The 27,357-nt window shown below is 53.3% G+C and overlaps 1 protein-coding gene across 2 annotated transcripts in view; it reads right to left on the bottom strand.

Annotated features, from left to right (window-relative positions):
* PDE2A (phosphodiesterase 2A) overlaps window positions 1-26,660 on the bottom strand; it is a 92,295-nt gene extending 65,635 nt beyond the window's left edge. Inside the window, exon 1 of one of the 2 annotated variants that reach the window (XM_029957509.1) lies at window positions 26,354-26,660. In XM_029957509.1, the coding sequence (XP_029813369.1) occupies window positions 26,354-26,424 (71 nt within the window). In that variant the 5' untranslated portion in view covers window positions 26,425-26,660. Of the gene's footprint in view, window positions 1-25,662; window positions 25,734-26,353 lie in introns of those variants that run through there. The other variant, XM_029957510.1, reaches the window with a different exon arrangement.
* Window positions 26,661-27,357: the final 697 nt, after the last annotated feature.

Raw genomic sequence — 27,357 nt, forward strand, 5'->3', positions numbered from 1 at the left:
GGCTGCACCTCCCCGCTAGTCCGACCTGCGGACCCCCAGGACTCCCCCTCCCCAGCTCTCACCTCCCTTCTCTCTATGCTCTCAAGACTCTTCCAGCTTGTCCGCTATTAGGATCACCCACCAGGTAGCCGGTTCTCAGCCTCTGCTTCCTCCTCTGGCCCCTCGCCCCTACTGTCACTACCTTGTCTCTCAGAACCCCTCTCTTGTCAGATCACATCTACCCCCCATTTAGAAAGTCCTGGGGCCCGACCAGAGCCCCACGCCAGAGACCAGCGCAGTGACTGGAGGGGCGGGGAGGTGAAGGATAGGGAGCAAGGGGCCGCTGACCGGATGCAAGGAGCCGCGGAGCCGCGGACTGACTCCTCTTCAGGAGAAACGGGGAAGTCGGGGAGAATTTTACAGGTCACCCAGCGACGGACAGGCCTGGGGGCAGTATCCAATCTGTGCCAGGGACACGTGCGCACGGACACAAGAGCACACATACAAAAAGGCGCACCCCTCCTGAGTGCCGGGTAGGGGCGCCGGGCCCCGGGGACTGGGCAGTCAGGTCTGTGTTGACGCTCACAGAAGCCTGAGAGGGTGCAGGCCCAGGGCCACCCAGTTCACAGTTTGGCGGTGGGACCCGCGCGTCCGGAGCGCAGTTCGCCGCAGAGCGGCCTCTGTGCTCAGGAGCCTGCGGCAGCCGTGACGCTTCTACGCCCCCTGCCGTCCTTTTGTGGCAGCGCAGCCTGGGCCTATTTGCCATCCGAGGGGCAAGGGGAGAGGGAAGTGGGGGGCAGGTGGAGGGAGGAAGGGTCACCTGGGCCAGCTCCCTGCTGGACCCACCTATTTCCTCGCCTCTATTTAGCATGAGATCCGCTGAGGTGGTAGGACGTGTCTGGATTAGAGGGTGCGCTTTGGATCATGCCTGGCCTTTGCCAGCGACTTGCTGCTTGACCTTGGTCAGATCCCCTCCCGTTTCTGGGCCTCAGTTTTCCCATCTCTTTCACAAGAGTGCAGGAGAGTCAACCCCGATGATGGTGGGAAGTCAGCCAGAGTCTCCTGACTGCCCTCGCTGTGGTCTGACCTGAATCTTTCCCACTGCACTGCTGGCCCCTCTTTCTCTGCAACACCCCCCTTCCCCACTTGGAGGGTGACTCAGTGAGCCCCCAACCTCCCCACCTCAATGGGCTGATTCATCTGGGCATTTTCTCCCTGGGGAATGATTTCCTTACCGTTGAGTCACTGAGCCTGGTCCTGGACACAGTCCAGGCACCTGGCACACAGGCTGGTCCGAGCCCTGGCTGTGCCATCAGCTCAGGAGGAGGCCTCCAAGCCAGGATTTCTCCCACCTCTGTTTCTGAGGCCCAGCTCTGGACGTGCTTCTGCCTCTGCTCAGATACCTTTAAAGACTCCCTACCACAAACACAATAAAGCCCAAATCCTCAGCCTGGCATGGCAGGCCCTCTATAATTTAGCCCTGATTTATTTACCCAGCTTTGACCGTCTTGCATCATTTCTTAAGTTTATACTTCCTCCTCTACTCAGATGAGTGACTGACTCATTCTCACCTCCAGATCTTTACCCACCCCACCCCAATGCCCGCCAGATCCTGTCCACCTGTTTATCATTCAGGGACCAGAGGCCCACCTCCTTCGGGAGATCTTCCCTTGATGCTACCTTAATCCTCTGGGTCCCCTTTTTGTGTTTTTCCTGGAAGTCATGTCTGGGGACATGGGGAGGAGTGGGAAGCTTTTCTGTCACTAAGTGATCCAGTCTGAGTAGATGTATTTTACTTCATCTTCAAATTAGGGGCAATGTGGCCTACTTTTTAACATTGTAGAAAATTACATGGGCTAAGATGGTGTAAAGGTTCTGGTCCAGAAAAGGGCCTCCCTTCCTTTTTTGGCCTCAGTTTCCTGCTCTGTAAAGGGGATGACCAATGTAAGGGCTATTCTAAGGACTGAGTCTGAGCCTAGTGCACAAATCTCTTGGTAAATCCTAAATACCTGTCAGTCCTGGGGTTTTATAGCCTGGATGGGACACAGGGACCAGGAGGTCTCTGTTCAGGCCACTGGCCAGACCTATTTGTTCTGAAGCCATGTCAGACCCTGCAGTCAAGAGCCAACGCTGGCCTGGCATAGCCATTGTCTCTTGGGCTCTCAGCTCTAGAAAGGAATTTCACAGCACTCACCTCATGGTAAGCTATTTCTTAAATCTTACTTGACTATCTTATACTGCAGCTCAGTGGCTGGGGCCCCCAGGCACATGATCTAGGTCTCCCTCAATTCAGAGAGATTCTTTCTGCATTGATCCTTCAGATTCAACCAGTCCTCTGAGGGTTTGAGTCCTGACTCTGTCACAGACTTGCTGTGTGATTCTGAGCAGGCCACTGAACATCTCTGGACCTCATTTTTCCCATCTGTGAAATGTTAATACATTAGATTCAATAAACAAACCTCTTTCTTCTGGTGTTTGGCAGGATACAGAGATTCTTTCAAAAATATCCGCCCATGTGATCCTTGAAATTCTCCATCCAGCCCCCTCCCAGAATAGGCAATCAAGATTCCTTGAGATGCCAAAGTGACATGCCCAAACCCTCCTTGCCTGTGACCCTTCCTTCAAGGCTAGGACTCTTCCACTCCCCTAAATGTCCCTGTTTTCCAGGTCTGCATTTTGTGATTGTTAGGTTCTCACCCTTGCTCATGCCCGGGACTCCCCAATCCCAGATAGTTTTAAATGTTCCCAGGTGATTCTAATTTGCTGCCAGGTTTGAGAACCCTGGATTAGATGTATCTTGTTCCTGGCTGACATCAGTCCATGAAATCAACAGTCAGAGCTGGTCCCTAAAAGGCTGAGTGTATACATCTGGAGGAAGGGGGCTTTGTGTCCGGAGAGCTCTGTGTCAGGGGCGGGGGGCGCTCTGTGTCCAGACGGCTTTAACATTTAACAAGCACTTACTATGTGCTTCGCATTTCATCTTCCCAACAACAGTATAAAGTTGGATTTATTATTAGCCACATTTTATAGATATAGAAAACTGAGGCACAGAGAGACCAAGTAATTTGTCCACAGTCACACAGCTAGTAAGTAATGGAGCCAAAATTCAAACTCGGACCATCTGGCTCCAATCTGTGCCCTAAATTCATGCTCCACATCTTGAGGAAAGGCATGTGAAAAAACCAGATTTTCCCACCTCTCCCTTTGTCCCCAACAATGCAGTGACTGAGGGGCCTAGGTTACCAGTCCCTGAACCCTCTGCCCATCTCTGCCACAAGAAAGCCCAGCCCCAGGAATGCCTGGCCCAGCCTTCTAGACACTTCTTTTTGTTTCCTCACCTTACCGCCTGCTGTAACTACCCAGTGGCCCAGCTACTGAGTATTTTAGGAAAAGGTGACTCAGCTGACAGCCTGTCAACATAGGTACCAGGCCCACCAGACCTCAGGTCCTGCCCAGAAACCAGCCCTCTGTTGTTCCTGATAATAATGACATGCCTGTGGGCCACGGTACTCACAAACACTTCCTCATCCAGGCTGGGAGAGCAGACATCCTTGTTAGCCATCTCTTCAGGTGACAGAGTGGCACCAGCAGACCCCCGACAGACCCCAAATCTGCTCTCATCCTCATGCCCACGTGTCCTAATTCCACAAGCCTGTCTCGTGACTGACATGCATCTATCCTGTTGCTGCCAACCATGGTCATACTCCTGGAAACCCAGGTCCAAATCTGAGCCCTGCCCTGACATACTGGGTGACCTCAGGCAAGCTTCTGGCCCTCTCTGGCCTCAGACTCCTCAGCAACTGTAGAGGTCGGCCTGGCTCTCACTGAGGGCTCAGGCAGATCAGGGGGAGGGAGGCAGGATCCAGGTAGGCCTAGCTGGGTACAAGGCATCTTTCCTGGGCATGCTAGACCCAAGGACTGTGAATAAGGACCAGATCCCAATAGGGGAGGCTCCTCAGGAGAGGGTGTGTATGACTCAGTCAGAGTATGACTTGGGATGTGGAGCCCATGGACTGACAGAGGGCTTTACCATCCTGGGGGCCCTGTAAAGGGGCAATCCATGATGCGTCCTGGAGGGATCTGTCATCTCTATGGATTCTGTGTCCGTCTACAGCCTGTCCTCAATGCCTTAACCCTGGAGAGAGCATGGGTATAGGCCACTCTTCAGTAGCTGTGTTGGTGTATGTGTGTGTGTGTGCACACGCAGGTGTGTAAGGCCTTGCACCCAGGACTGTGAGCATGGTGTGCATAAAGGTAGGAGAGGGTATGACTGACGACCCTCTGCAAGTTTGTTTCTTTGTGAGGATGTGTGATACTTCCATGGTATAGCTGAATTTGTGTGCGTGTGCATCTATGGAATGTGCATATGTGTATGTGTGTGCACACAGGTGCGTGTATGCGGGTGTGAGTGTGTATGCACACATGCAGTTATGTGTGAACAGTTGTAGGTATGTGCACGGGTCCAAGTGTGGCAAATATGTGCATTCATATGTGAATGTGTGTGCAAAGGCATGAGTATGCACATATTCAAATTCACACCTAACAGAGGTGCTGCCATGGCTGCTAGCCTGGATCAGAAATGTGTGTCCCTTGACGATGGCCCTGGATGTGGGGGCAGCCCTCACAAAGAAAGGATCTGGCCATAGGCAGGTATTAAAGAAATATGGATTTTGGTTTTGGGGGGGCAGGGCCTGCTCCCAGAGCCCCAGTAGCAGCTGAGGGGGAAAGAGCACAGGTTGAGTAACTCAAGCCCAGGGGATGTGGGAGTAGGGGTGGGTCATCTGCAGGTCTTGTCCATTTCCATGTTATTTGTCTGCACATTTATCTTGTCGGCAGCAAGTGGCCAGGTCCATGACCCTAGAGGGGTAAGGGAACCCATAGGATTCTGGTCCAGACTAGTCCAGGATCTGTCGGCTCACAGCCAGGCTGAGGTCCACGGGACTTGAGCCTTGGCACATGTTAGGCCTTGGTATCTGCTCCTTATCTTCTGCAAACCCCAAGATCCTTCTACCACACCAGGCTGCCCCAGGCCACCACAATCACAAACAGTTCTCATCCTCCCATAGACACACACACACTCCTCCTGCTCCTACACACAAACACATACTCCTATACCTGTAAATGTGCTCACACAACTCTTATACACAGAAGCGCAGGTGGGCAAGGCTGCCCCAGGGCTTCCTTCAGGGACCACTGTGCCTCCTTTTCCCTGAGCTCCATGCCAGCTGGGGTCATCTTTTCACTCTCACACACAAACACAGGGTTCCCAGCTGCCTGCGGGATAAAGCTGGAGCCCTACAAGGCCCTTAACCTATATATACTGCCAAACAAACTTCCTTTCAGGCCACGCCTACATTGCAGATCCATCCACCAAGCAGCGCTTCCCATTGCTCTGGTCTTTGCCGGGTGCTCAGCCTCTCCACTATGCTGTCAAACTCCTGGGGAAAGGACTCTTTCTGTTTTGTTCATTGCTGTGACCCTAGCACCTAGAACAAGGCTCAATCTGGAGAAATTGCTCAAAAAGACATCTATTGACCATACAAACCAATGGTAGAACCTTCCTTCCAGCCTGGTCTGCCCTGTTCTGTAAGATTTGCCCAACTGTATTTGTTTTCTTGTGTGCCTCCCTGATCAGACCCGCTGCCCCTCCAGGAAGAGACTGGGTCTGATTCAGCTTCATGTGTGCATGTCCAGCTCAGGGCCAGACACAGAGAACAGGCGTGGAAGATGGATCTGGGGGGCCGAGCCCAAGGCATCATGACCCCCCTCAATGAGGCACAGGGCTGTCTGGAACGTGGGGCCATCTGGGCCAATCACACAGGGAGGAGGCCTCCCAACTGCCTTCCCTCATCTGAGCCCCTTTCTAAAGTCACCCTGACTGGTGATCCAGCCTCTGCTTGCATACTCCCAGGGACAGGGAGCTCACTTTCTTAACAGCCAACCCTTCCCGTGTGGGATGGATGGCTCTGCCTAATGCTGACTCCTCCCACAGCACCATCCTATTAAACCCTGATCATTCTGAGCCATGATTCCCATGGAAACCAGGAAGGAAGATGAGCAAAAGGAAAGGCAGATCCCAGCTTTCTCAGCAGCTCTACCAACCTTCCCAGCTTTGAGTAGAGGTGGGAAAAGGAGCTCATGGCTCTCAGCCTACCCTAGGGAAAGGGGAGTGGTTTTAAGGGGCTCAGGCTCCCCTACCACCAACCACCATCCTCAGGAGCATGAGGAGGTGCAGAGACAGTGCAGTGCCAAGAAACTCTTTAGGTCCCTCCACTGAGCCCCACCCCGCTCACAGAGTCCCATCCCCCTCACTGAACTTCCATCCTCATCACTGAAGCCTCATCCCTTCATTAAGTCCCATTCCCCATACTGAGCCCTTTCCTCTCATCCCTTATGGGGGGGCTGACCCACACCCCATCTCCTTCTCTCAGTGGAGCCTTCCTGCCTTCCAGTCTGCAGGACCATGAGGGGTGCTTTGACGCCAGCCCTAGGGGTGCCACAGAGAGATGCTTCCTCCTGAGCCCTGGCTTGCAGGCTGAGTGGATGAAGGAGGGCCGGCTGGTTCTCAGTCAAGGGTGGCTGCCCAGACGCCCACCCAGCCCCGCCTGAACAGCTGCAGCCCACGAGCCGCCCAGCTTCCCTCTGCCCACTATTCCTGGGCTGGCCCTGCTCCAGAGGTGCCTCGGAGTACGGTCGATCACTCACCCCAGCCCCCAATACACACGTACATTCACATACACCTACACACACACACACACACACACACACACACACACCAGGGCTGCTCAGAGCCGAGCTTCTAAGGGATACTGAGGCATAAGAAAGTCTAAGTAATAGGGACTCAAGGCCCCATGCTCTGAAAACTCCCTGCCAATCAGAAACCATCATACAGGGAGGCCCCTATTTGTGGCTTTGAGGTTCCAAGAACTCCCAGAGCTTTGTGTTCTAAGAAAATCAAGCATCTATTATAACGTCCCTTTATTCCAAGAGTCTATGCTTCTTCTATTCTATGAATGCAGGAACCTGGAGATCTGAGAATGTAGGAGTCCAGGATTCTATTATGCTAACTGCCTGACAAGCAGGTCTCCACCAGGGTTTACACACCCCTCAGAGTCTGATGGTGTGCGGGCTTGAGCCTCTTTAAATACCAGGTAAGAGAGAGGGCCCAGCGAACCCCTGCACCTGTGAGATGAATCCCAGCCTCCACCTTTTTGCAAACACCACTGTGCGTCGCCCTCCTCTCTGCTAATTAAATCTTACACAACTTTACAGAGGAAGGGAGGAGACTGTCATCAAGGACTACCTTCTAAGAGCCAGGCCCACCCAGTTGATTTTCTCATTTAAGCCTCATGATATTATTACCCCGACTTTACAATTGATAAAACTGAGGTCCTGGGCCATGAGGTCATTTGTCTAAAGTCACATAGCTAAAAACAGTAGAACAGTAATCCAAACAGGGCCCTTGCCCTGGCAAACCCAGTGCCTCCCAGAAGCAGGCTGACTCCTGAGAAAAGCCCAGGGGGCCTCCTTCCGGGCTCCTTCCTTGGCCCAGGGCCCCAGAAGGCAGAGACCCGTGGGTCCTTCTCCTCTCCTGGAGGCAGCCTAGAGCTGGCCACATTTCCTATCCTGATTGATCGAAAGGCGCTCGATCTGCAAAGACTCCGTAGTGGGACTGGGAGATGTGGCGTTTCGTTTCTAAGCACCCGTCGCTATGGAAGCCAGGTGCTGCTTGCCCAAGGCTTAGCAACGGGCCCGAGCAGGGCGGGGCGGAAGGCATTGTCAGGGGCTTCCAAGGCAGCCGGCAAAAGAGGGGGCGTAGGCTACTCCGTTCTCCAGGCGGGGGTGGGGGCGCACGCTGGAACTCTTGCCCTGGCCTGGCATGCAGGGAAGGAGGCGAAGGGACTCTAAAGAATAGAGACTCAGAGATAAGGGCACAGACAAACTTGCAGAGACAGACAAAGGGAGTCCAGAGACAGTGAAAGGCAGAGACACTGTCTCTGAGAGAGGAAGATGTGGGAAGGTGGAAGAAGACAAGAGCTGGTCAGAGTCACAGAGACCACTTACTTAGACAGTTGGCAAGAAAAAACTGACTCCCAGACAGGCCTGACTCCTGGGGAAGGGAGCCAGTGTGCCAGAGAGCAGGAGGAAGCCGCAGGGAATGACAGAGATGGATGGATGCATGACAGGAGGAGATAAGCCTGAGGCAGGAGGCAGTATAGAGTCAGATAATAAAGGAAAAGAGGACTAGGGATGGAGGGGCAGGCGGGGCAGTATGAGGACAAGGGCACCAAAGTCACAGGAGTCCTGAGCTTGTCCCTCCTCCTGGGTCTGCCCATCCATGGCATGGGTGTCACCAGCCTTGTGCCACCACCCCATCATCCAGCCTTTCCCTTAGAACATAGAATCATCTGGACCCTCAGGAAGGAGGCTGGTCAGAGGCCCCTGTCTCTCTAATGCTCCAGGGACAGATCTTGCCCAAGATCAGGCAGTGAGGCACTATGTGAAGCACTAGGAAGGCAGGCCTTGGGAATCCCGGTTCAGAGCTCCTCCCTACCCTCACCTGACCACTCCTTGATTACCCATGGACGTACAATCAGTACGGAGAGGCACACACGTCCCCCACCCCCCTAGAACCTAAGATGGGATCCCCTTTATTTCCTTCTTCCTCAACAACCCTGTGTCCCGGCACTGGGAACCCAAGGATGGGGCAGACAGCATCTGGCGGAGAGACGGCTCATACCTGTCCCTCTCATAGGTGTGACTAGAAAAGGCAGACTCTGGGGAACCTGAAGTGGCCTGGCTCCTTGGGGAGAAGGACGTGGCAGGCACTTAATAGGCAACATCTCATTTGATCTTCACCGTAACCTGTTATAGAGGAGAAACTTGAGGCCCCCCGAAAGAGAGTGACTCACTCTAATGAATCACCACCAGCCAGCAAGTGCCCGAACTGGGGCCTGACCCCAGGTCTCTTGGAGTCAGGTCAAGTTGGAGGGCCTGGTGGAAGCCTCTCTCCCAGGGAGGAGGCAGCTGCTCCAGGAAGGGGGTGGGGTGGGGACAGCAACCAAGACCTGCTCAGCGGCCCTTCCCAGAGGGAGGGTGGGGAAGGTCACAAGCCTAGCTCTGGCCACCACTCCTCCTAGCACCAGATGCCCTCCCCCCACACCAGGACGGGTAACAGTGCCTCCATCAGGTGTCAGGTACTAATCTCCCTCTCTCCCTCCCCCTCTCTCTCACTGCTAATTGTTCCTGGGATTGTTAACACTGTCAGCTGCGCCTGACAGCCGCTGTGGGAGCTCATGTGCCTTCATAGGTGCCCCATCCGCCCCCAGCAGCACCAGCCTTGCTCTCTCCACACTCCTGAGGGAGGAACAAGACAAAATCTAATTAAGCGCCTACTATGTGCCCCTGGTGGTGTGAAGCAGTTTACATTCATTAGCTCATTAAATTGTTTCCTAGGGCTCTGAGGGTTTGTCCCCACCTCCTGCAGCTCCTGGCCTCTGGCCTTTCTGCTTACCCTCCCCACACCTCACAGCACCCTCCTTGGAAACATTCTCTGGGGGGAAGGGTGGTCCCAAAGCAGAAGGTGAAACATAGGTGCCTGGGAACTAGAACTTTGGTTCTCAGTGGCAGTGCCCATGATGAGAGGCAGTAAGGGGAGTAAGAGTGAGGTGTGGGACAACAGGGGGAAGGGGAAGGAAAGAGAGAAAGTAGAGCATGGGAGCTGGGGGGCACAGAGGCGGCAGGCTGCCAGCCGCACTCCACATACAAATGCGTGCATGCTGGGCCTGGGCTGCAGCCCAGATGATCGACCCACGGCGCCACAATCCCTTGAGCCCTAGTTCCTGGAAGGCGGTGCTGCAGGCATTATCCATTGATTGCGTCCCAGCCTCCTGCTCCTGATGCCTGGAGGCTGCCTCCTCCATGCAGCCCTCCAGCTGCTCAATGTCCTGCCAGGGTGAGTCAGGGGGCAGCCTGGGGACAATGAGCATGGACTCCTCATCTCTCCCTCAGCCCAGCACTCCCTCTCTACTCCTCAGGAACCTGGTCCAGGTAGATGGGTGGTGCAAGGGCTGACATTGAGGCTCGTGGTCATACACGCACACGTGTGCACGTGCACATGTATCTGTGTGTGCATGTGTGCATGAATAAGTAAGTCAGTATAGCAGAGGAGTTGCAAATACAAGATGTAAGCTATTCAACTTGGGTTCAAATCCCCCTCCTCCATTTCCTCGATATGTGACCCTGTGCAAGTCCCTTCACCTCTCTGAGCCTCAGTGCCCTTATCTATACAATGTGGTTACTAATAGTACCCAACTAATAATATAAATGAGAGTATATAGTGTTTTTTTGATATATGAAAGTTGTTTTACTGTTACCATGAGCATGTATGCACGAATGCATGTGCCAGTACCCTTGGAAGGAGGGATTTCTGGTACTCCAGCAAGGGGGTGTGGGCTGCTCCCTAACCCTTGACTCAACCACACTCTCAGCCCAACCTCAGAGATGGGGGAAGGGCTGCAATGCTACCTCCCCCCCCCACACAAAACCCCACCTGTGCTGGGTGAAGCTGTGTGGGGGAGATGGATGGCGCGGCGGCTACCAGGCAGGACTGGTGATTAGAAGGCTAACAGCCCAGCATCCGGAAAGGAATGGGAGGGAGGCTGAGCTGTGGGGCCATCCATCAAAGCTGGCAGGCCCCGCAATGCTGCATAGGGGGGTGAAAGAGAGGCAAGGGGACAGCTGCGAGGTAGGGGGAGTGTAGACAGGCTAAGGGCCAGCCAGCCAGGCCCAGGCTAGCAGGACCTGTTCAGTAATCCTGAGTGTCACTGTTGCCCTGGGACAATGGGGCTAAAATGGCTCTTTCTGCCCTGGTAAGTTCCAGCCACATCAGGCCCAAAATCAGGCCCCAGGACCAAGAAGAGCCTTGGGAGAGTGTGAGGACCTTAGAGTTACCCTTACCTCCTACTGGTGCCCAATTCACCCAAAGATTCCTGAGGGTGCAAAGTAAGGGGCTGTGACACAGTGCCTGGGCTAGGAGCCCAAACGCCCAAGTTTCTGACCCTGATTGCTTGCTGACCCCAGCTAAGCCCCTGGCTTCCCAGGTCCTTCCTTGAATGCCCTCCCCCACTACCCCTACCACACAAGAGGAAGGGAGGAACACAAGCACAGCTCTTGCCTTTGCAAATTTCATTCAGACTAAGGGCGAGTCACGCGTGGGCCCTTCTCACCTTTTGAAGGTGGTGGTTTACCTGGAAAACTCCTTTAAAAAAATTTTTTTATGTTTATTTATTTTTGAGAGACAGATAGCATGAGCAGGAGAGGGGCAGAGAGAGAGGGAGACACAGAATCCAAAGCAGGCTCCAGGCTCTGAGCTGTCAGCACAGAGCCCGATGTGGGGCTCGAACCCACAAACCAAGAGATCATGATCTGAGATGAAGTCGGCAGCTTAACCTACTGAGCCACCCAGGGGCTGGCTCAGCAAGTCTGGGGCAAGAGATACTAGCTGGGGTCTATAGAGTAGGATCCTGACAGAGCCCACAGCTTTAGTCTGTCTTTAATGACCTCAGTGAGCTTGACCAAGTCACTCTCTCTCTCTGGGCTTCAGTTTTCCCATCCCTAAAATAAGAACAAAAATTCTTCAAGGGCTCCTTTTTTCCTATGGGATACTCTGCAAGCTGCTCATTGCAGCCATTCCCTCTGGGCATTCCCAGGCTCCAATCCTCCTCTGTGCCCTGCTACACCTGTGTATGTAGGCGGCTCTGCATTTCTGTCAGTCCCCCATCCCTTTTTATATTTTACCTCTGGACTCATAGTTTACCTGTTCACCTCTGATCCTCTGTCTCTGCACTGGAAAAGGTCCTCACTCAACAGGGACAGAGGTATCATTCCCTCTGCAAAGCTGTTTGCACAGTGTCTGGCTGAGCCAAGTCAGCCTCCCCTTGCAGAGCCACCGGTGGTTCCCACACACCAGGATGGGTCTATGTCCCCATCTCATTCTGGGCTCCTAAGAGTGACGGCTGGGCTGGGCCTGAATCCCAGGATAGGGAGAAGAGGTGGGCAGCTCAGGGCCTTGAACAGGGATGAGGCTCAGAGAAAATAGAAGGAAAGAAAGGAGGAGGAAGAGAGGGAGGAATGAAAAAGAGAAAGCAGGGAGGAAGAGAAACAACTGTCCCTAAGGTTCCTTTGGATCTAACAATCCTTAGGAATGCTCATCTACTCCAGAAGGAGCCCCGATGCCCTGGTCCCTGCTCCATCCCCTGCTCCCCTCCCTGCTGCCCTCCCTTTGGGCCCCAGCCCAGTCACACACAACAGTACAAAGGCCCTGAGCCAAAGGGGTCTCTGGCCTCTGCTGCTGCACCCTGACTGGAGGCTAAGAACATGCCTGGTCGTCATAGTGATGGTGCAAAGCTGTCATCACTAATTCATCGCCAGAGCCCTGGGAGGCCATCGAGGTGTGAGGAGAGCTAGTCAAAACTGATCAGAGCGTCCACTAGGGGCAGGAGTCTTGGGGCTATCGTCCTGGGGGAGGACCAGGGATTAAATTCCATCACCCCAATCCTGCCATGTTTTTCCCTCAGCCTCCCAATACCCTGATAGGAAGGAGGATCACAGACCTTCCCTCAATCTGTCTTGTGCACCTACTATGTGCCTAGTTCAGTCCAACCTCAGGGCTAGGGTCAGTGAAGGCCAGAATAGGAAACTCCATACCCCAGCATCTCTGAGCAGTTATCCAGTTCCTGCTGTCCCCAATAGGGTGGAAAGATGTCTCTCCTCAAATCACAGGGGCTTAGAAGGGGTGGAGGGAAGCAGGAAGAAATGAGACCATATGTTGTCCCCTTTCCAAGCAGGCACGTACCAGGAATTCCTTAAAAGTAACTCATTCAATCCTCTTAGACAATCTATAGGATCAAAATTATTATTTCATTTTACAGACACTTGGATATTCTCTCTGCCTAAATCTCTCCAGCCAATGCCATCCCCTTCTCTGGGAAGCTTTCAGGATGCCCCATCCCGCACTCATCCTCCTTCCTCTGAACTCCCAATGATGGTGAGTGACAGTCCTGGTCTCTCTAGTCAGACTGGACTGCTAGCTCCTCCTCCCATCTGGAGCAGTGGAGCGTGGACTGGGTGGACCCTCCCAGCCCAGCCCAGCTTCCTGCAACTGGAAGACCAAACCCATGAGCACAGGCTGGAGCTGTCCATGGTCCCGAACTCTCCCCAGCCAATCTCTGGAAGTCTGGTCTTTTTCTGTTCTAAGTCATCTGTTCCTCAGCTTGGGGGAGAAAGATCAGTCTCCACCTAAGAGGCACCCCTGCCCTCCACTCATTTAGTTATTTCATCCACAAACCTTGAAACAAGGACCCATTTGGAGTAGGAGAATGGATATGAAACTAATAAGCACTCGCTCAACAGGCATTTATTGAACACCTACTATGTGTGGCCCTGTGAATAGAGCTTGGGATAAAATAGTGAACAAAATAGACCTACTCCATGTCTTTTTGGAGATTTTTTTCCTGTTATGTCAGCACTGGAGTTTGTGTTACATGCATTAACCCACTTGATCCTTATAATATATATGAAGGTGGATGTTACTGTGCCCATTTGACAGTGAAGGAAACTGAAGCTTGGGGTGACAAAGGAACCACACAGCTAGTAACCAGTAAAGGCAGGAAAGTGGATCCCAGACCTAGTTCCTGCCCTCAAAGAGTTTGTAATCTAATTTACCTGTCTCCAGTTCTCCAATAAGCATCTCTGGAAAGTGTTCCTTGAGTCTGATCTGAATCCCTCCTGCCACAGCTCTGACTTGGCCTCTCTTTGTTGAGACCTCAGTGGGGTGGAGGATCGGCTTTCATCTCCTTGCAGACACCTGGGGTGCTTCCACCAGCTCCCAGCCTTTTCTCCACCCCCACCTTGCACAGAGGCCTCCCCCCTAGGAGGGAGTGAGGTGTGTGCTCTAAAAATACCTTAATCCCTCCCTGCTCTCGCTCTAATTAAGCTGAGTGAGTCACTACTTTAAGTAATTTATTGCTAGTTACATAATTGCTTTAATATTTGGTTCTAGAACTGGGGAACAAAAGTGCCCCCTTCTTTTCAGGGAATTGCCAATCCATGGAGGGGTTTACAGCCCCTGGAAGGGGGAGATAGGAAGAGATGTGGAGTCATCTCGGGCAGGCCCCTGCTGCAGTCTGGACCAACACATAGCCATTCCCATCAGGGCCCCAGGGCTCACCTAATCAAGAGGCAGGTATGTGGGAACACCAACTCTCTACTTTGTCACTGTAAGGCCATTAAATCTTACAGTCATCCACTCTGTGCATTTCTGAGGCCACCACTCCCAACTGACCCGGCACTCAGACCCAGAGTCTGCCCTCAGGAGATATGGCCTCAGCATCCTTGGCCTCATTACCTCTGCCAGTCCACAGGAACAAAGGCCCAGAAAGGGTGACCAGTTCCTTGGCATCTCCCAGCATGTTAGAAGCATGCCCGATCTATGTGCCCAAGCTGGCAGCTTGATGAAAACCCAGGACCTCTCAAGGCCCTGTAAAAATTCACCTCCCAAAGAGACTGGCTGCAAAGAGCACAGGGAAGTTTGGGGGGAATCCTATCCTATTTTTGATTGAAATGGTAGTTATATGACTGTATATGTTTACTAAAACACATTGAATCATACACTTTAAATTGGTGATTTTATTGTATGTAAATTATACTTCAATAAGATGGATGTAAAAATTAAATTTAAAAAGAGAAGTCGCACCCCCACCTTCTGAGCTCCACCCCTGTCCACAGATACCAGCCATGCAGGCTCAGCAGCCACACAGAAACTGAGGAGGGGAGGGGTAAAGAACCAGCCAGGGAGAGCACATAGTAGGTGTTCACAGGGATGTTTGTTTCACTCAGTTCCAATTAGCAAGGACTCACCAGGCACCTCCTGGGTGCATCCTTGATCTCATTAGCTCTCCCTCAGCTCTCACACAGCCCAAAGGGGAGCCAAACTGCATGCCAAGTACATCACACACTTGTCTCATTTAATCCTTGCAGCAGCCCTAATGAGGTGGGCTCTATTAGCATCCCCCTTTTACAGATGAGGGAACAAAGGTGGCAGAACCCACACATGTCCTGCTGCCAATAAGTGGAAAAGCTGATACTTGAACCAGGAGAGTGTCCCCAAGGCTTGTGCTCATAACCACTCCCCTCTACACCTCCCTTTATCAAACTAAGTGTCATGGGTTAGGAGACCATGTATGGAGGATGGGCCTCAGAAACCAAACAAAGACAAATTCAGGCATTGAATCTGAGGTTCTCCCTCGGCTTAGGAGTAGAGGCAGGGTACACCCAAGCAAAGAGGGCAAGGGAGCATGTGTGAGTGCAGAGAGATGGCAAGAGGCAGGGCTGGCTTTGGGAAGAAGAGAACTGGGTTGGGCAGCAAGCCTAGAAGAAACACAAAAGAAATCAGGCAGAAGTCTGAAAAAAAAAAGTGAGGCAGAGGACATCTGGCTATGCTGGTCTGTGGGTTAAACACCTGTTGAGACCCTGAGCAGCTAGGGCTCCTCATTGTTATTCCTGACTCAGTCCCCCCAGAATTTGGCTTTGTTTGCTTTCTCAGCCCTAATGTCCCCCTCACAACCACAGTCACCACCTCACCAGGCACAGGCAAAAGTTTCATCCCCAAACTTGTCCAAGATAGGTGGGAAAACAGCAGGGCAGAGCTCCAAGTTTGGGGAGTATGAAATGGATGCCAAGACCTAAAGAATGATAGGAATTAACCCTGTGAAGGGAGGGAGCATCCAGGAAGAGTGTTCCAGACAAAGGAGCAGAATATGCCCATCGGTCGGTCGGACAGGCTGGCTGCACAGCAGGGGGCGGGGTGGGGCGGGGAATGACAAAAGTTAGCTTCCTGATGGGCAATCTGTATGCCAAGCATCTGTGTTTCTGTGTGCTGAATCCGCATCTCTGTGTTTACCTGGGTTGGAAGGTCAGGCGTTTAAAAAAATTTTTTTTGAATGTTTATTTATTTTTAAGACAGAGAGAAATGGAGCATGTGTGGGGGAGGGGCAGAGAGAGGGAGACACAGGCTCTGAAGCTGGCTCCAGGCTCTGAGCTGCCAGAACAGAGCCCAACGTGGGGCTCGAACCCTTGAACTGCGAGATCATGACCTGAGCTAATGCTCAACCAACGAAGCCACCTGCCCCTTCTCTCTCCTCTCTCTCTGACCCTACACACACTCTCTCTGTCTTTCTCTCAAAATAAATAAATAAACATTAAAAAAAAGATTTATCCTGTCTCTGTTCCTCAGTATATATTGATGTCTGTGTTACGTGTGTGCTCATTGTGGGTCTCTCCATGTCTTTGTACTGTGGTCTGCTTCTTTGTGTGTGGGCTTCTGTGTCTGCTGAGGTTTTCCCTTGTTTATTTGTTTCTCCACGCCTGGAGCTATATGTTTGTGGCTGAGACACTTGGTCGCTTGGCTCAGGCAGCTCGGACCAGAAGCCTGGGGCAGGAGGGTGCCAGAGTTGAAGTCCAGTTGTACACAATAGCACCTCATGATTGTCAAGCACTTAGTGGAGTGGAAGCCTACACCAGAGATGCCAATTAATGCTGATAATGAGTCAAGGACCTGAGGCCTAGCGGAGGCTGAAAGTGGGTCCCCACTGGCACACTGGCACTCGGGCACACGGATGAGTTGGCTGGGCCAAAGCCTGTGACTGCCGCCCAGCACCAGGAGGGAGCCATCTCATTGACTCATTTCCCAGGGGGCCCAAGGCCCAGGCTCTGGATAGCAAGAGGGATTGAGATCAAACTCCAGGATGAAGGTCTTTTTTTTTTTTTTTTGAGAGAGAGAGAGAGGGCACAAATGAGTGAGGGGTGGAGAGAGAGAGAGAGAGAATCCCACAAGGGGCGGGGGGGGGGGGGGAGGAGAAGAGAGAGAGAGAAGCGGGGCTCACTGAAAGTGGGCTTATGTTGTTTTTTTTAATCCAAAGTGGGGCTTGAGCTCACCCAGTGTGGGACTCAAACTCACGAACCATGAGACCATGACCTGAGCAGAAGTCAGATGCTTAACAACTAAGCTATGCCAGCGCCCCACAATGAAGGTCTTAAAAGGGACGATTTTATTAGACTTGGCAGAGGGCAAGTCATAAGCATTATCAAGAGACGAGGCAGCTACGGTCTGCAGGGTGGCTTATGGCTGCTCTGGGTGCGGAAGCCACAGGCAGGGTGAGGCAGGGAGCGGTGGTCCTGGAAGAGAGTCTAGAGTTGTCACCCATCCTTGGGTTAGTGGGTGGACATTAGCTCAGATGGGTGAGCCGGGGGCTGGGGACTGTCACTCCTTCTCTGACCTGTCTACACAGCTCACTTGTTCTCAGACACCTTCGATGCAGCCGTCTTGCCTCTCACCTGGGTCTCCATACCAGCCTCCTCACTGGCCCCACTAATTCACCCTTCACTTGGGGCTTCCTAAACCCGAAGCCAGCCATGACCCTGCTTACACCCTCCCTGTGCATGTGCCAAAGCAGAGCCTGGCTTCTGTCTCCAGCTCTGAAACTGACCAGCTCTGTGGCCTTGGGCAAGTTGGCACCCTCTCTGGGCTTCAAGTTCCCATCACCTGTTTGTCCCTTGTCCCTCCAGACCTCCACTGGTTTCCCTTGACAGTCTCTGCAGAGCAGCCCTTTATCCATGGCCCTGGTTCGCGGATCTGCAGCACTCTCTTTGCCCTGTGGGCCTCGTGGATGCTAGTCCAAAGGACATCGAGGTGCCCTGTTGCTTCCCTTCATCCTGCCCCATCTCCAAGACGCTTGCTTCATCAAACTGCCTTCAATTAAACCACATAAGTGTGTCATCTGTTTCCCCTCTACAAAACTGTCGAGCTCCTTAAAGGATTGTTGAGGTGATTAAACAAGGTAATTTGGAAGATATAAAGGGCACTCTGTAATTGTTAGTTCTCTCCATCCAGCCCTCAGACTGCACTCTACTTAGAGTTTTAAGATGACTGAATTCTTTGGCATGGGAAGGATGCAGTGCCCAGCTGTCTGCCTCTCTTCTCTTCTTTCCAGCCCTTGCCCAGCCCACAGCACCATAAAGCCTCTGCCCCTGTGCCACCCAGAGCCCAGCTCTGAGCCTCTTATTGGGCCTCCAGCCTTAGAGCCCCCCGCTACTCAGCTCAAAGGACGCTAGCTCCTGTTTCTCCCCCCGCCACGGCCCGTGCTGCCAACAAAGCCATCTTCTCCTACCCATGGCACCCCAGCTCCACCAGTGTCTTCAAACCTAGCCCCCTGCCTCCCATCCCAAACCTCCCAGAAGACAATGTCTCTCCAGTTTCCAAGGAGAGGGGATCTCCCTGCTTCCATTTTCTCACTGCCCAGGCCAAGCACTGTGGGGCTCAAGCTTTCCCATACTGAGTGGGCACCCTCTCTGGTGCCTCCATGACAGCTACAGCTTGAAGAGACCTCAGAGAGTTCGCAGCCAACTTCTCTGCCAGGAGTCTCTCCTGTAGTCTCCCCAACCAGGCTGCCCGGCTGCCCCTGGTTCACACCTCCCTCCACTATGGGCAGGAAGCTCATCCCTCTTAGGGGCACCCCTTCCCTCCCTGCCCCCTCTCACTAAGCCAAGCTGGGCTTTCAGGACTCCGCCACCACCTCAGCACTGTTCCAATACTAAAGCCCAAGAAGAGATTATGGGGAACGCCTTGGATGTTAGAATAGTAGAAACCTAAAAAAGCATCTGATGCAAAGATGAGGCCCCTCCCCAGGTCCCACTCCACTGCTGTACTCCTCTCCATGGAATCACCATGCTGCACAGAACGACAGACTTCACAGGTTCCAGGGAGGAGTCTCACAGCAGGCAGACACTCTGGGAGAAACTTCAAAGGAAGCATCTGAGGCCTAGAAGGAGTGGAAATGCCTAGGTGCAGGAGGTGGCCTCATGCCACAGAACTGGGTCTCTAGTCTGAGCTCCCCATCTGCTCCAGAGGCTGGAGGGAGACAGGCTGTCTAGGCAGACACACTCCTCTTTGTGCTCCAAGACTTGCCATCTCACCCTGGATTCTGCTGTGTGACGCTGAGTCAATCACTACCCCTCTCTGGGCTTCAGGAGCTGCATCTATACCTGAGGACTGGGCTGGGAGTCCCTGGAACTCTTAGTGGGGTGCAGGTATGGCCATGTCCAGCATCTCCATGTGATAGCCCTGGGTCCTGGCTCGCCCAGCCTCAGCTTGAATACAAGACACCATGTTCCTCTAGGGCCATCACTGACTAGTAGGGGGGCCCAGCATCTCCTGAGGGAAGCCCAGCCCCCACATGACAGCCCCTTCAGCCCAAGTCCACACACATCTTGTCTCTACCTTCAGGCAGAGGGCACAGGAGAGAGAGAGTATTGAGTATCCAGACCTTGGGCATGGCTTTGCTGGGTCAGTGCCTTCACACACAGTCACTCATCCGTACCTTACACTCAAACACAGACAGCCACATACACAGAGATACACACTCACATACAGTTTTATTAGAACATGTGTACATAACACTGTGCACATAGGTGCACACACACTCATGGACACATAACCACCTACCAATAATCAGGCATAAAAATAGACTTTCACATATTCATACATATGAATATGTCCACACTTTTATACAAACATTGACCCACACACTCTTACACTCTCCTGTCCCAGAACTGTGAGAAGAAAATGTCTTGTCCCCTGGCTTAATCCCTTCAAAGTGTCTGTCCCTGCTGTGTGGAGTCCAGTCTCTCCTCAACCCTCCTTCCTCCCTGTGCCATTTTCAGGAGGGCCCTGTCACCCTGGGCCCCAGTAGAGGTGGGGAACAACGGGCTACCCTGCTCCACCCTTCACCTCTGCTCTTTTTCCAGCCTTTTCCTCCCTCTGGCCCTCCAAACACAAGATCCAGGCTGCAACTGACTTGTGTGACAGCAACCCCTGCTGGAGACAGGTGGCATTACAGCACAGCTCTAAGGTTTGCAGTCTTCACTCCCCAGGCTAGGGTGGAGGGGAGGAGGGTAGAAGGTGGAGGGAGAGGAAGACAAGGAACGCTGGGAAGAAGTGCTGGGAGCACCATGGGTGGACGTCGGAAGCCTCAGGGTGTCCTAACCATTCAGCCCAGACTGCAAGATCAATCTTCCCAAAGTCCAGTTCTAATCAGGCCTGCCCCAGCTCAAAAGTCCTGGGAAGATCCTGGTGGGCCATGGTAAGAAGTCCACATTCTCAGCCTGGAATTAATTGCCTGAGGTCTGCCTAGTCCACTTCTTAGCCTCATATCCCAAGGGGCTCAGGTTTTGCCTTCTGTTCCTTGAGTCGGGTCTTTGTTCCTCTGGTCCTCTGCTGAGATGCCTAATTGTCTATATCTTGCCTGTCCTTCAACGCCTGGCTTTTGCCATCTGCAACAATAATCCATGGAAAGAGCAGGGACTTTGGGGGCAGACAGACACGTGCTACAAGCCTGGCTTCATCAGTCACTGGCTGAATACCTCTGGACAAGTGATTTTCCCTCTCGGATCCTCTGTTTCTTCATCCAGAAAACAGCAGTCTCTTGGGTTTGTGGTGAGGATTAAATGAGATCATAGATGTGAAAACAGTGTTCTGGAAGCTGTAAACTTCTGTGTAGATGTGTGAAGAGTCCTAATTATGGCTTAATCCCTTTATCCCTACCCCCACCTGCGCTGCCCAACATGCAGCAGGCAAGGGGTCCCTAGAGCGGGATCGAGGCTGCTCTGCTTCTGGGCCCTGCACCCCCCAGCACCCTCCAGAGCCTGTCCCCAGCCTGCCTCAGCAGCAGGGTGTGGATTTAGATGGAAGGAGGCCGTACTAACTGTACATACTGCAAATTCACGCCAGACTACAACTCCCAGAATGACTCACAGACTGCCATGGGTGTGGCCACTGGCTTAACCTCTTCCTCACGGGCCCTTGCCTCCATTGTAGTCTCTGGGGGATTAGTCCCTGACCAGTCAGGGCAGCTGAGGGAGGTGGTCACATGTCTCTGAGGGCCCTCGGCCCCTCCCACAGGGCATCCACGCTGCTCACCATTCCCACCACCACGGCTCCATTTCAGACCTTGTGTCTCCCACACAATGACAGCTTCTGGGCTCTTAGTTCTGGTCTCTCCCCCTCCAGGCCCCCACTGAATCTTCTAAAAGTGTAGGTGAGTGTGGGTGGTTTATAATGGCAACAGCTAACCTTTACGAGCACCTGCTGCGTGCCTGCCACAAAGCTTTCCACTTCCAGATTCTTCATGGTGATCCTGCCAGGACGGTATTATTATTCCCACTCCACTATTCACATGGGGCTCAGAGAAGGTAAGTAGCTTGCCCAGGACCACACAGCTACAGAGTAATGGTGCTGATATCTGAATTTCCACCTGTCTACCGCCTTCTCTGTCCTATTCTCAAAGCCTCCTCTGGCTTTGAACCCAGGGAGCCATAAAGAGTGAGAACCCAGAAGCCTCAGGGTCCACATATTTCAGCAACTACACTGTTGGGAAGTCCTCCCAGATGTCTGACTTAAATCCCTTCTGCTGCACCAAGCCCCAGTTGCCTCCTGTTTTTCAGTGAGGGCAGTGAGAAGGGTGACTTCAGGGAATTCAAGAAATGGGTCATGTCACTGGGGACCTGGCCTTTCCCAGGGAGCGGGCAGCTGAACAATGGGAGATAAATGTGTTGAAAACATCCGTTACTAAATATATCGACTTCCCGAGAAGATGGGGGTGCTGACAGGGAGCCCATGGTCCCCGACCCAGAGGCCACAATCTTGTGGCTCAGACAAGCTAGGGCAGTTGAAGCAGCAGATGAGGCTGTTCTGGCTGTCCCGGGGGGGGGGGGGGGGCAGGTGCTGGGGCAGAAGAGGTGGGAGGCCAGCATGGAAGGGGGCGATGTCTCATCCTCCCAGACAAAGCTGCCAAGCCTAAGCTGGCTTATTTGCATATTACTTTGCATTCATTTGCATGCCACTTTCTGGAAGGGGCTCACATTCAACTGCTGCCTCTCCCCCATTTTCAGAGTCTCTGTTCACTGAACACTCCATTCTCAAGCAAGGAGGAGCCCCTCAGCAGGCCCTGATGGGGGCACTGGGAGAGACCAAGAAGTTGCAAATTCACAATGATGCCAGGATGTCAAAGGTGCTGGGGGCACCTTGGCTCCAGAAACTGCTTCCTACAGTCTAACCTCAATTCCCTCACTTCTCTCCTTCTCCTTTTCTGCCCAGGCCTTCCCCTACCCTTGCACTTCATGCTTAGGCCACTCTGAACTCCTACAGTCCTCACATAAACAAAACCATGCTTGCTTTCCTCTCGAGGCCTTTGCACATGGCAAATTCTACCTCAGGAAGTGACTCTTCCTTCTAGGGCCAGCTCCAATGGCCCCTCCTCTTCAATACCTTCCCTTGCCACTGGAGACATAGGGGAGATCGTGGGCCTCCCTCCTCCCTGTGGGCACTGTTCTGTCTGTTTCGATGCAGAGCAGGTACATTTGGGTGGGGAGCAAGGTAGTCAATGCCAGATGAATGAATGAATCCTGATCCCCCCTCCTGTGTCTCTCAGCCCCTGCTGACTGCCCTCACCTGCAGGAAGGGCAGAAGTGGAGAGTGCCTCCATCTCCAGCTCTCCCTCCCCGCTGTCAGGAAAGATTTCTCCCTAGTGCCTATATCCCGTTCTCACAAAGTCAGGAGATTCCACACCCCTCTGTGCTGGTAGGAAGTTCTTCCTGTAGTTACCATCTGTAGTTGGAATTAGGGCTGCTAAGCTCTCTCCATTCTCTGCCCAGGATGTGTCTGTACCACTCCAGAACCATTTTGCCCCAGCCTGGCCTTACTTAGGGGCTGGGACAGTGACCCAGGATGGAGAAAGGACACAAGGCCAAGCAGTCAGGCCTTGTAAAGGAGCCTAGAGCAGATATAACCACTCCAAGGGAAGGGCTGCGCAAGAGGGAAGGGATGAGCATCTGGTCCCTGGGGGTACATAAACAGGGCTGGATAGATTTGTGGGCAAGTTGCAGAAAGGAGAAAAGCAACTGCTAGAAGGTGGCCCAGATGCTCTTCATGTCCTTTCCCACTGGGAGGCTGCACTGAGCCTAGGTGCCCAGCTCTGTGCTGGGAAGCATGAGGAGGAGGTGATTCCTGTCTTAGAGTTGTTCCTTACTTGGCTCCACAGCCAACAGGAGGCTCAAACTCATGACCCTGAGACCAAGAATCATGTGCTCTACCAACTGAGCCAGCCAGGCACCCCTGGGCCCCATTCTTGATGCTGTAGTATCAGGGAGACTTCAAGGTGGGCCATGAGGTCAGAGGGAGGGGGAACCAAGGAGGGCTTCCTAGGGGAGGGTTCCTATTCAAAAGCTTTTCCTCAGCAACCAGTCCTATGAGGAGAAGCCCAAGCGCCAAGCTATTCCAATCAAATTCCAGACTTTGAGACTACAGACTCTGGCCCCTCCTGCTCTTTCTTCCTCTTCTCCTCTCCCTTCTTTATCCTGCCAACCCAACCCCTTTCTGCCCCTTGATCACACAGCACTCTCTCACAGTCTACCTTTCCACTGTTCCCTCTGCTCTTCCCTTGAACAATTCCCAACCACCTTCAAGGTGCAGCTCAAGCACCTCCTCTGAAGCCCTGGCGTGGTGTGGGCCCCGCAGTTCCTTCCCAGGGCTTCCCTCTGCACAGCTCTGTTCACACTGCAAGGTGATAGGTTTCCACTCCTGCCTTCCTCATCTGAGCGAGGGTCCCTGAGAGCAGGGTCTGGGTCTGGGTCCATTCTGTGTCCCCAGTGACCAGCCCCATGGGCACCAAGCAGGCATTGGAGAGTCGCTGTTGAATGAATCAATGAATGGATGGATGCAGAAATGCAGGAATGGGAGCAGGCCAGGTGGGTAGATTATACAGGCCCACGCAGTAGGAGCCTGGGGAGTGCAGGTTTGACCTGACAGCAGCCCGGCTCAGGGTGAGACTCCCAGGCCATTAAGACCGAAGGCGGGTACTGCTGGGAGCTCTGCCTCCCCTATTTGGCTAGATCCCAGCCAAGCCATCAGCAGTCTCTGGGGACAGGAGGCTGGAGTGGGAAGCAGAAAGAGTGGCAGGAGCTGCTTGGTGGGCAGGGGCAACTGGGGGGTGCAGGAAGCATAAAAGCGATTAACCCTCACTGAGCCGACCCAGCTCAGGAACCGACAGGTCCCCTGCAGGGCCTGAGGAAAGAGGCCAAGGTTTGCATTTGATGAAGAGCTTCAGCCTCGGCGTTGCAGCCAGAGCTGGTTGACAAAGACATGGCCTCAGTTTCCTTGTCTGGGAACAGGTGGCTCCATGATCTCCAACCCTCTGCACCCTGGCTAGGAATCCTGTGGGGCAATCTTTCCTGCTACCTTGTTGGCCTGAGCTTTCCAAGAGCTTTTCCCTCCAACACCCTCACCCTCTGAGGTCCTGCCACTGCATCTCCCGCCTGGGTCCAAGCCGAGCCACCTTGATGTCCCCCATCCCATTGTTCCCCAAGCCCTCCAACCTCGTCCTTCAGAAAGGCCCTGGTCATCTGCCCCTTGGCCCACCTGGCCCCAGACCTCCCTGATGCCCACAGTGGCCTGGCCTCCACCCTGGCTTCCCTGCCCTCTCTCTCTTTTCCAGTTCAACCTTGACAGTGCCACTGAGGCAGCTTTCTAAAACCCACAGGATTCTGTCCCTCCACCACACAGAACCTTCTCAGACTCCCCAGGGCCCTCCGGATAAAGCACGAGAGGCCTGGAGTTCAAAGTCCTGCAGAACTTGGCTGCTGCCCACCCCTTCAGCCTCCTCATTGCTCCAGGGACATGCTGGATCCCCACGCAGGGCCTTTGCTTATGCTGCTCCCACTCCACCCCCACCTGTTAGCTTGATCCTGATCTTTATGTTTAATTATTCTCAAGCCATTTTATGTCTAGGAAGCTTAGGAGGCCCCAGAGGGCAGAGCCATTATTGCCTATTTCATTTCTGCATCTCCCCACAGGGTGTAGAATGAATTGTCCTGGGCTCACCAGAGGTGGTCGCACATTCAGCTACCCCCGCCCTGCCTTGGTGGGCCACAGTGTCCCAGCTGTGTCCTTAACCACTAGGGGAAGGAAACAGCCACCCACACATAGTTGGATGAACATACACATAGACACACATGTACACTGGCCACACAAGCACCAATATACACTCAAACATACCAGCACCATGATCACACACCCACACCCAAACAGTTATGCTACACACCCACAGCGCAGCACTGATAGTCACACACTAACAAATAAGCACACAAACAGGAATGTACATGGACTCAAACATGGTGCTCAGTATTGAGTCACTTTATTTTGTAGTCGCAGCACACAGATTAACACGCATACCAACATATAAACTCAATCACACACACACACACACACACACACCTATACCTACACACACGGCAACCTGCACTCACCCTTGTGCAGATGATGTCTCACAGTCACACAGGGTTGTTCACACATCCTGACAGGCTGCTGCACATCCAGCCACCAAGGGCTCCTCAGGCCCCCATACACCCTACACGTCCCCTTGCACCTCACACCTGTATACACGTACACGCACCTTCATGTGCAGGCACAGAACTGCTCCTCCACTGACCTGGAGACACACATCCCTTGCCACCCACCTCAGCAGTCCTCAGAAGGTGGAGGGGCACCTCCACAGAACCCCCGACTCCACTCACCTGCACATGTACCCATGCACGTGGATGCACATGGGGCTGGTGCCCAGGGGCCCCATTCAGCCAGCCCCATGACTCTCTCTGGGACAGATGTTTTGGTGTAAAGTTGCCCAAACTAGTGGCTATGAATCCCAGTCCCATGAAAGGCAGTTGTCCTGGACTCTATTCTCTTCCAGCACCACTTACTCATATTCATGTTTGCTCACTCTCTCTCTCACTCTCTCTCTCTCTCTCTCTCTCTCTCTCTCTCTCTCTCTCACACACACACACACACACACACACACACACACACACACACACACACACACACACTGGGTCACAGACATCTCATCCTTCTCTAGGGTCCTGAGTCAGTTTATCTCAGCCTCCCAGAGCTCCTTGGAACTCCCAGCAGACCCCACCCCCACCCCCAGTCCCTAAAGGATAATTCAGGTTCATTACCAATCCCTCCCCCAGCCCCCTCTATGGGACACCACCCCCATCACCCCCTAGGTTGATGCCAGATACTCCCAACCCTGTGCATACCCCCGCCCCCAGGCTAAAGTCCAGCAACCGGAGCCCGGGAGCAGAATCGATTCTCCCACGTGGCTCAGCTCCACGCCAACCCCAGCTCCTCAGAGGCACTCCCAGGACCCTCGTCCTCTGTATGTCCTGCAGCCGCTCACCCAAACCCCAGCCCCTCAATAGTACTCACGGCTCAGCCGGTCTCGCTGCCGGGTACTGCTGGCTCCTGCAGAGGATGGAGTGGCCGCATGCCTGCCCCATCGCTCCTCATCGTCTGCCTTACCAGCCAGACTAAGGTGGCACCTCGCCCTGTCCACCCTGCCCGGGGTTCCAGGCAGGGTGCCTGGCCCAGTGGGCACAGGGACCAAGAGCAGTAGTCTGTCCCCAACTCAGCCTAGACTCAATACCCCAAGCCAGCGCTGCTGCTGCCCCGTTGCTCCCAGCTCTCCCGCTGCCACTGCCTCTGCCGCTAGGCAGGCTCTGGGAGGAGGCTGGAGCAGGTCTGCTAATGCAGAAGGGGGAGGGAGGAGGGTGGAGGAACAGAGAGGCCCAGACAGAGAAAGAGGGAGGGAGGGCTAGAGAGAGACTCTGGCTGGGAGAGAGGAAAAGAAAGACTCACACACAGAGGAACAGACAGAGACAGAAACAGAGACGAGAGAAACAGGAAGGAGAGAAATACATGAAGGAGAGAAGAAAGGGATCAGAGCTCCAGAGAGATCAAGATGGAAATATAAAGAGATCAGAGAGGCATAGGGAAAACACACACAGAGGAACAAAGAGAAGAAGAAGGAAAAAAAAAAAAAAAAGCAGAGATGGAAATGGGGGAGGGGGGTAGAGAGAGAGAGAGAGAGTTAGAGGAATCCAGAGAGGTATAGGATGAAGGATTTGCACTGTGCACAGACTAGAATGGGAGCTGGGGATGAAGGGGAGATGGATGGGACCCAGACCCTATGTTACCCCATTACAGAGGCTCTCAGGGTCGGGGCACACTTCTCATCCTCAAGTAAGGAAGGGCTGGGCCTCCAGGCAGAACCAGATCCTCTGGGCTCCCTTACTGAGCTGGTATCATGTACTGAGGTGCATCCCTAGCACGGAGCTGGGTACACAGGAAGCTCTCGGGGCTTTTGCTAATGGTCTTTGGACTCAGAGCCTTGTCACAGAATCTACCTCTTGGTGGCTCAGCTTAGCTGGGAC

This window comes from Suricata suricatta, chromosome 11 (assembly GCF_006229205.1).
Source record: "Suricata suricatta isolate VVHF042 chromosome 11, meerkat_22Aug2017_6uvM2_HiC, whole genome shotgun sequence".
NCBI lineage: Eukaryota > Metazoa > Chordata > Mammalia > Carnivora > Herpestidae > Suricata > Suricata suricatta.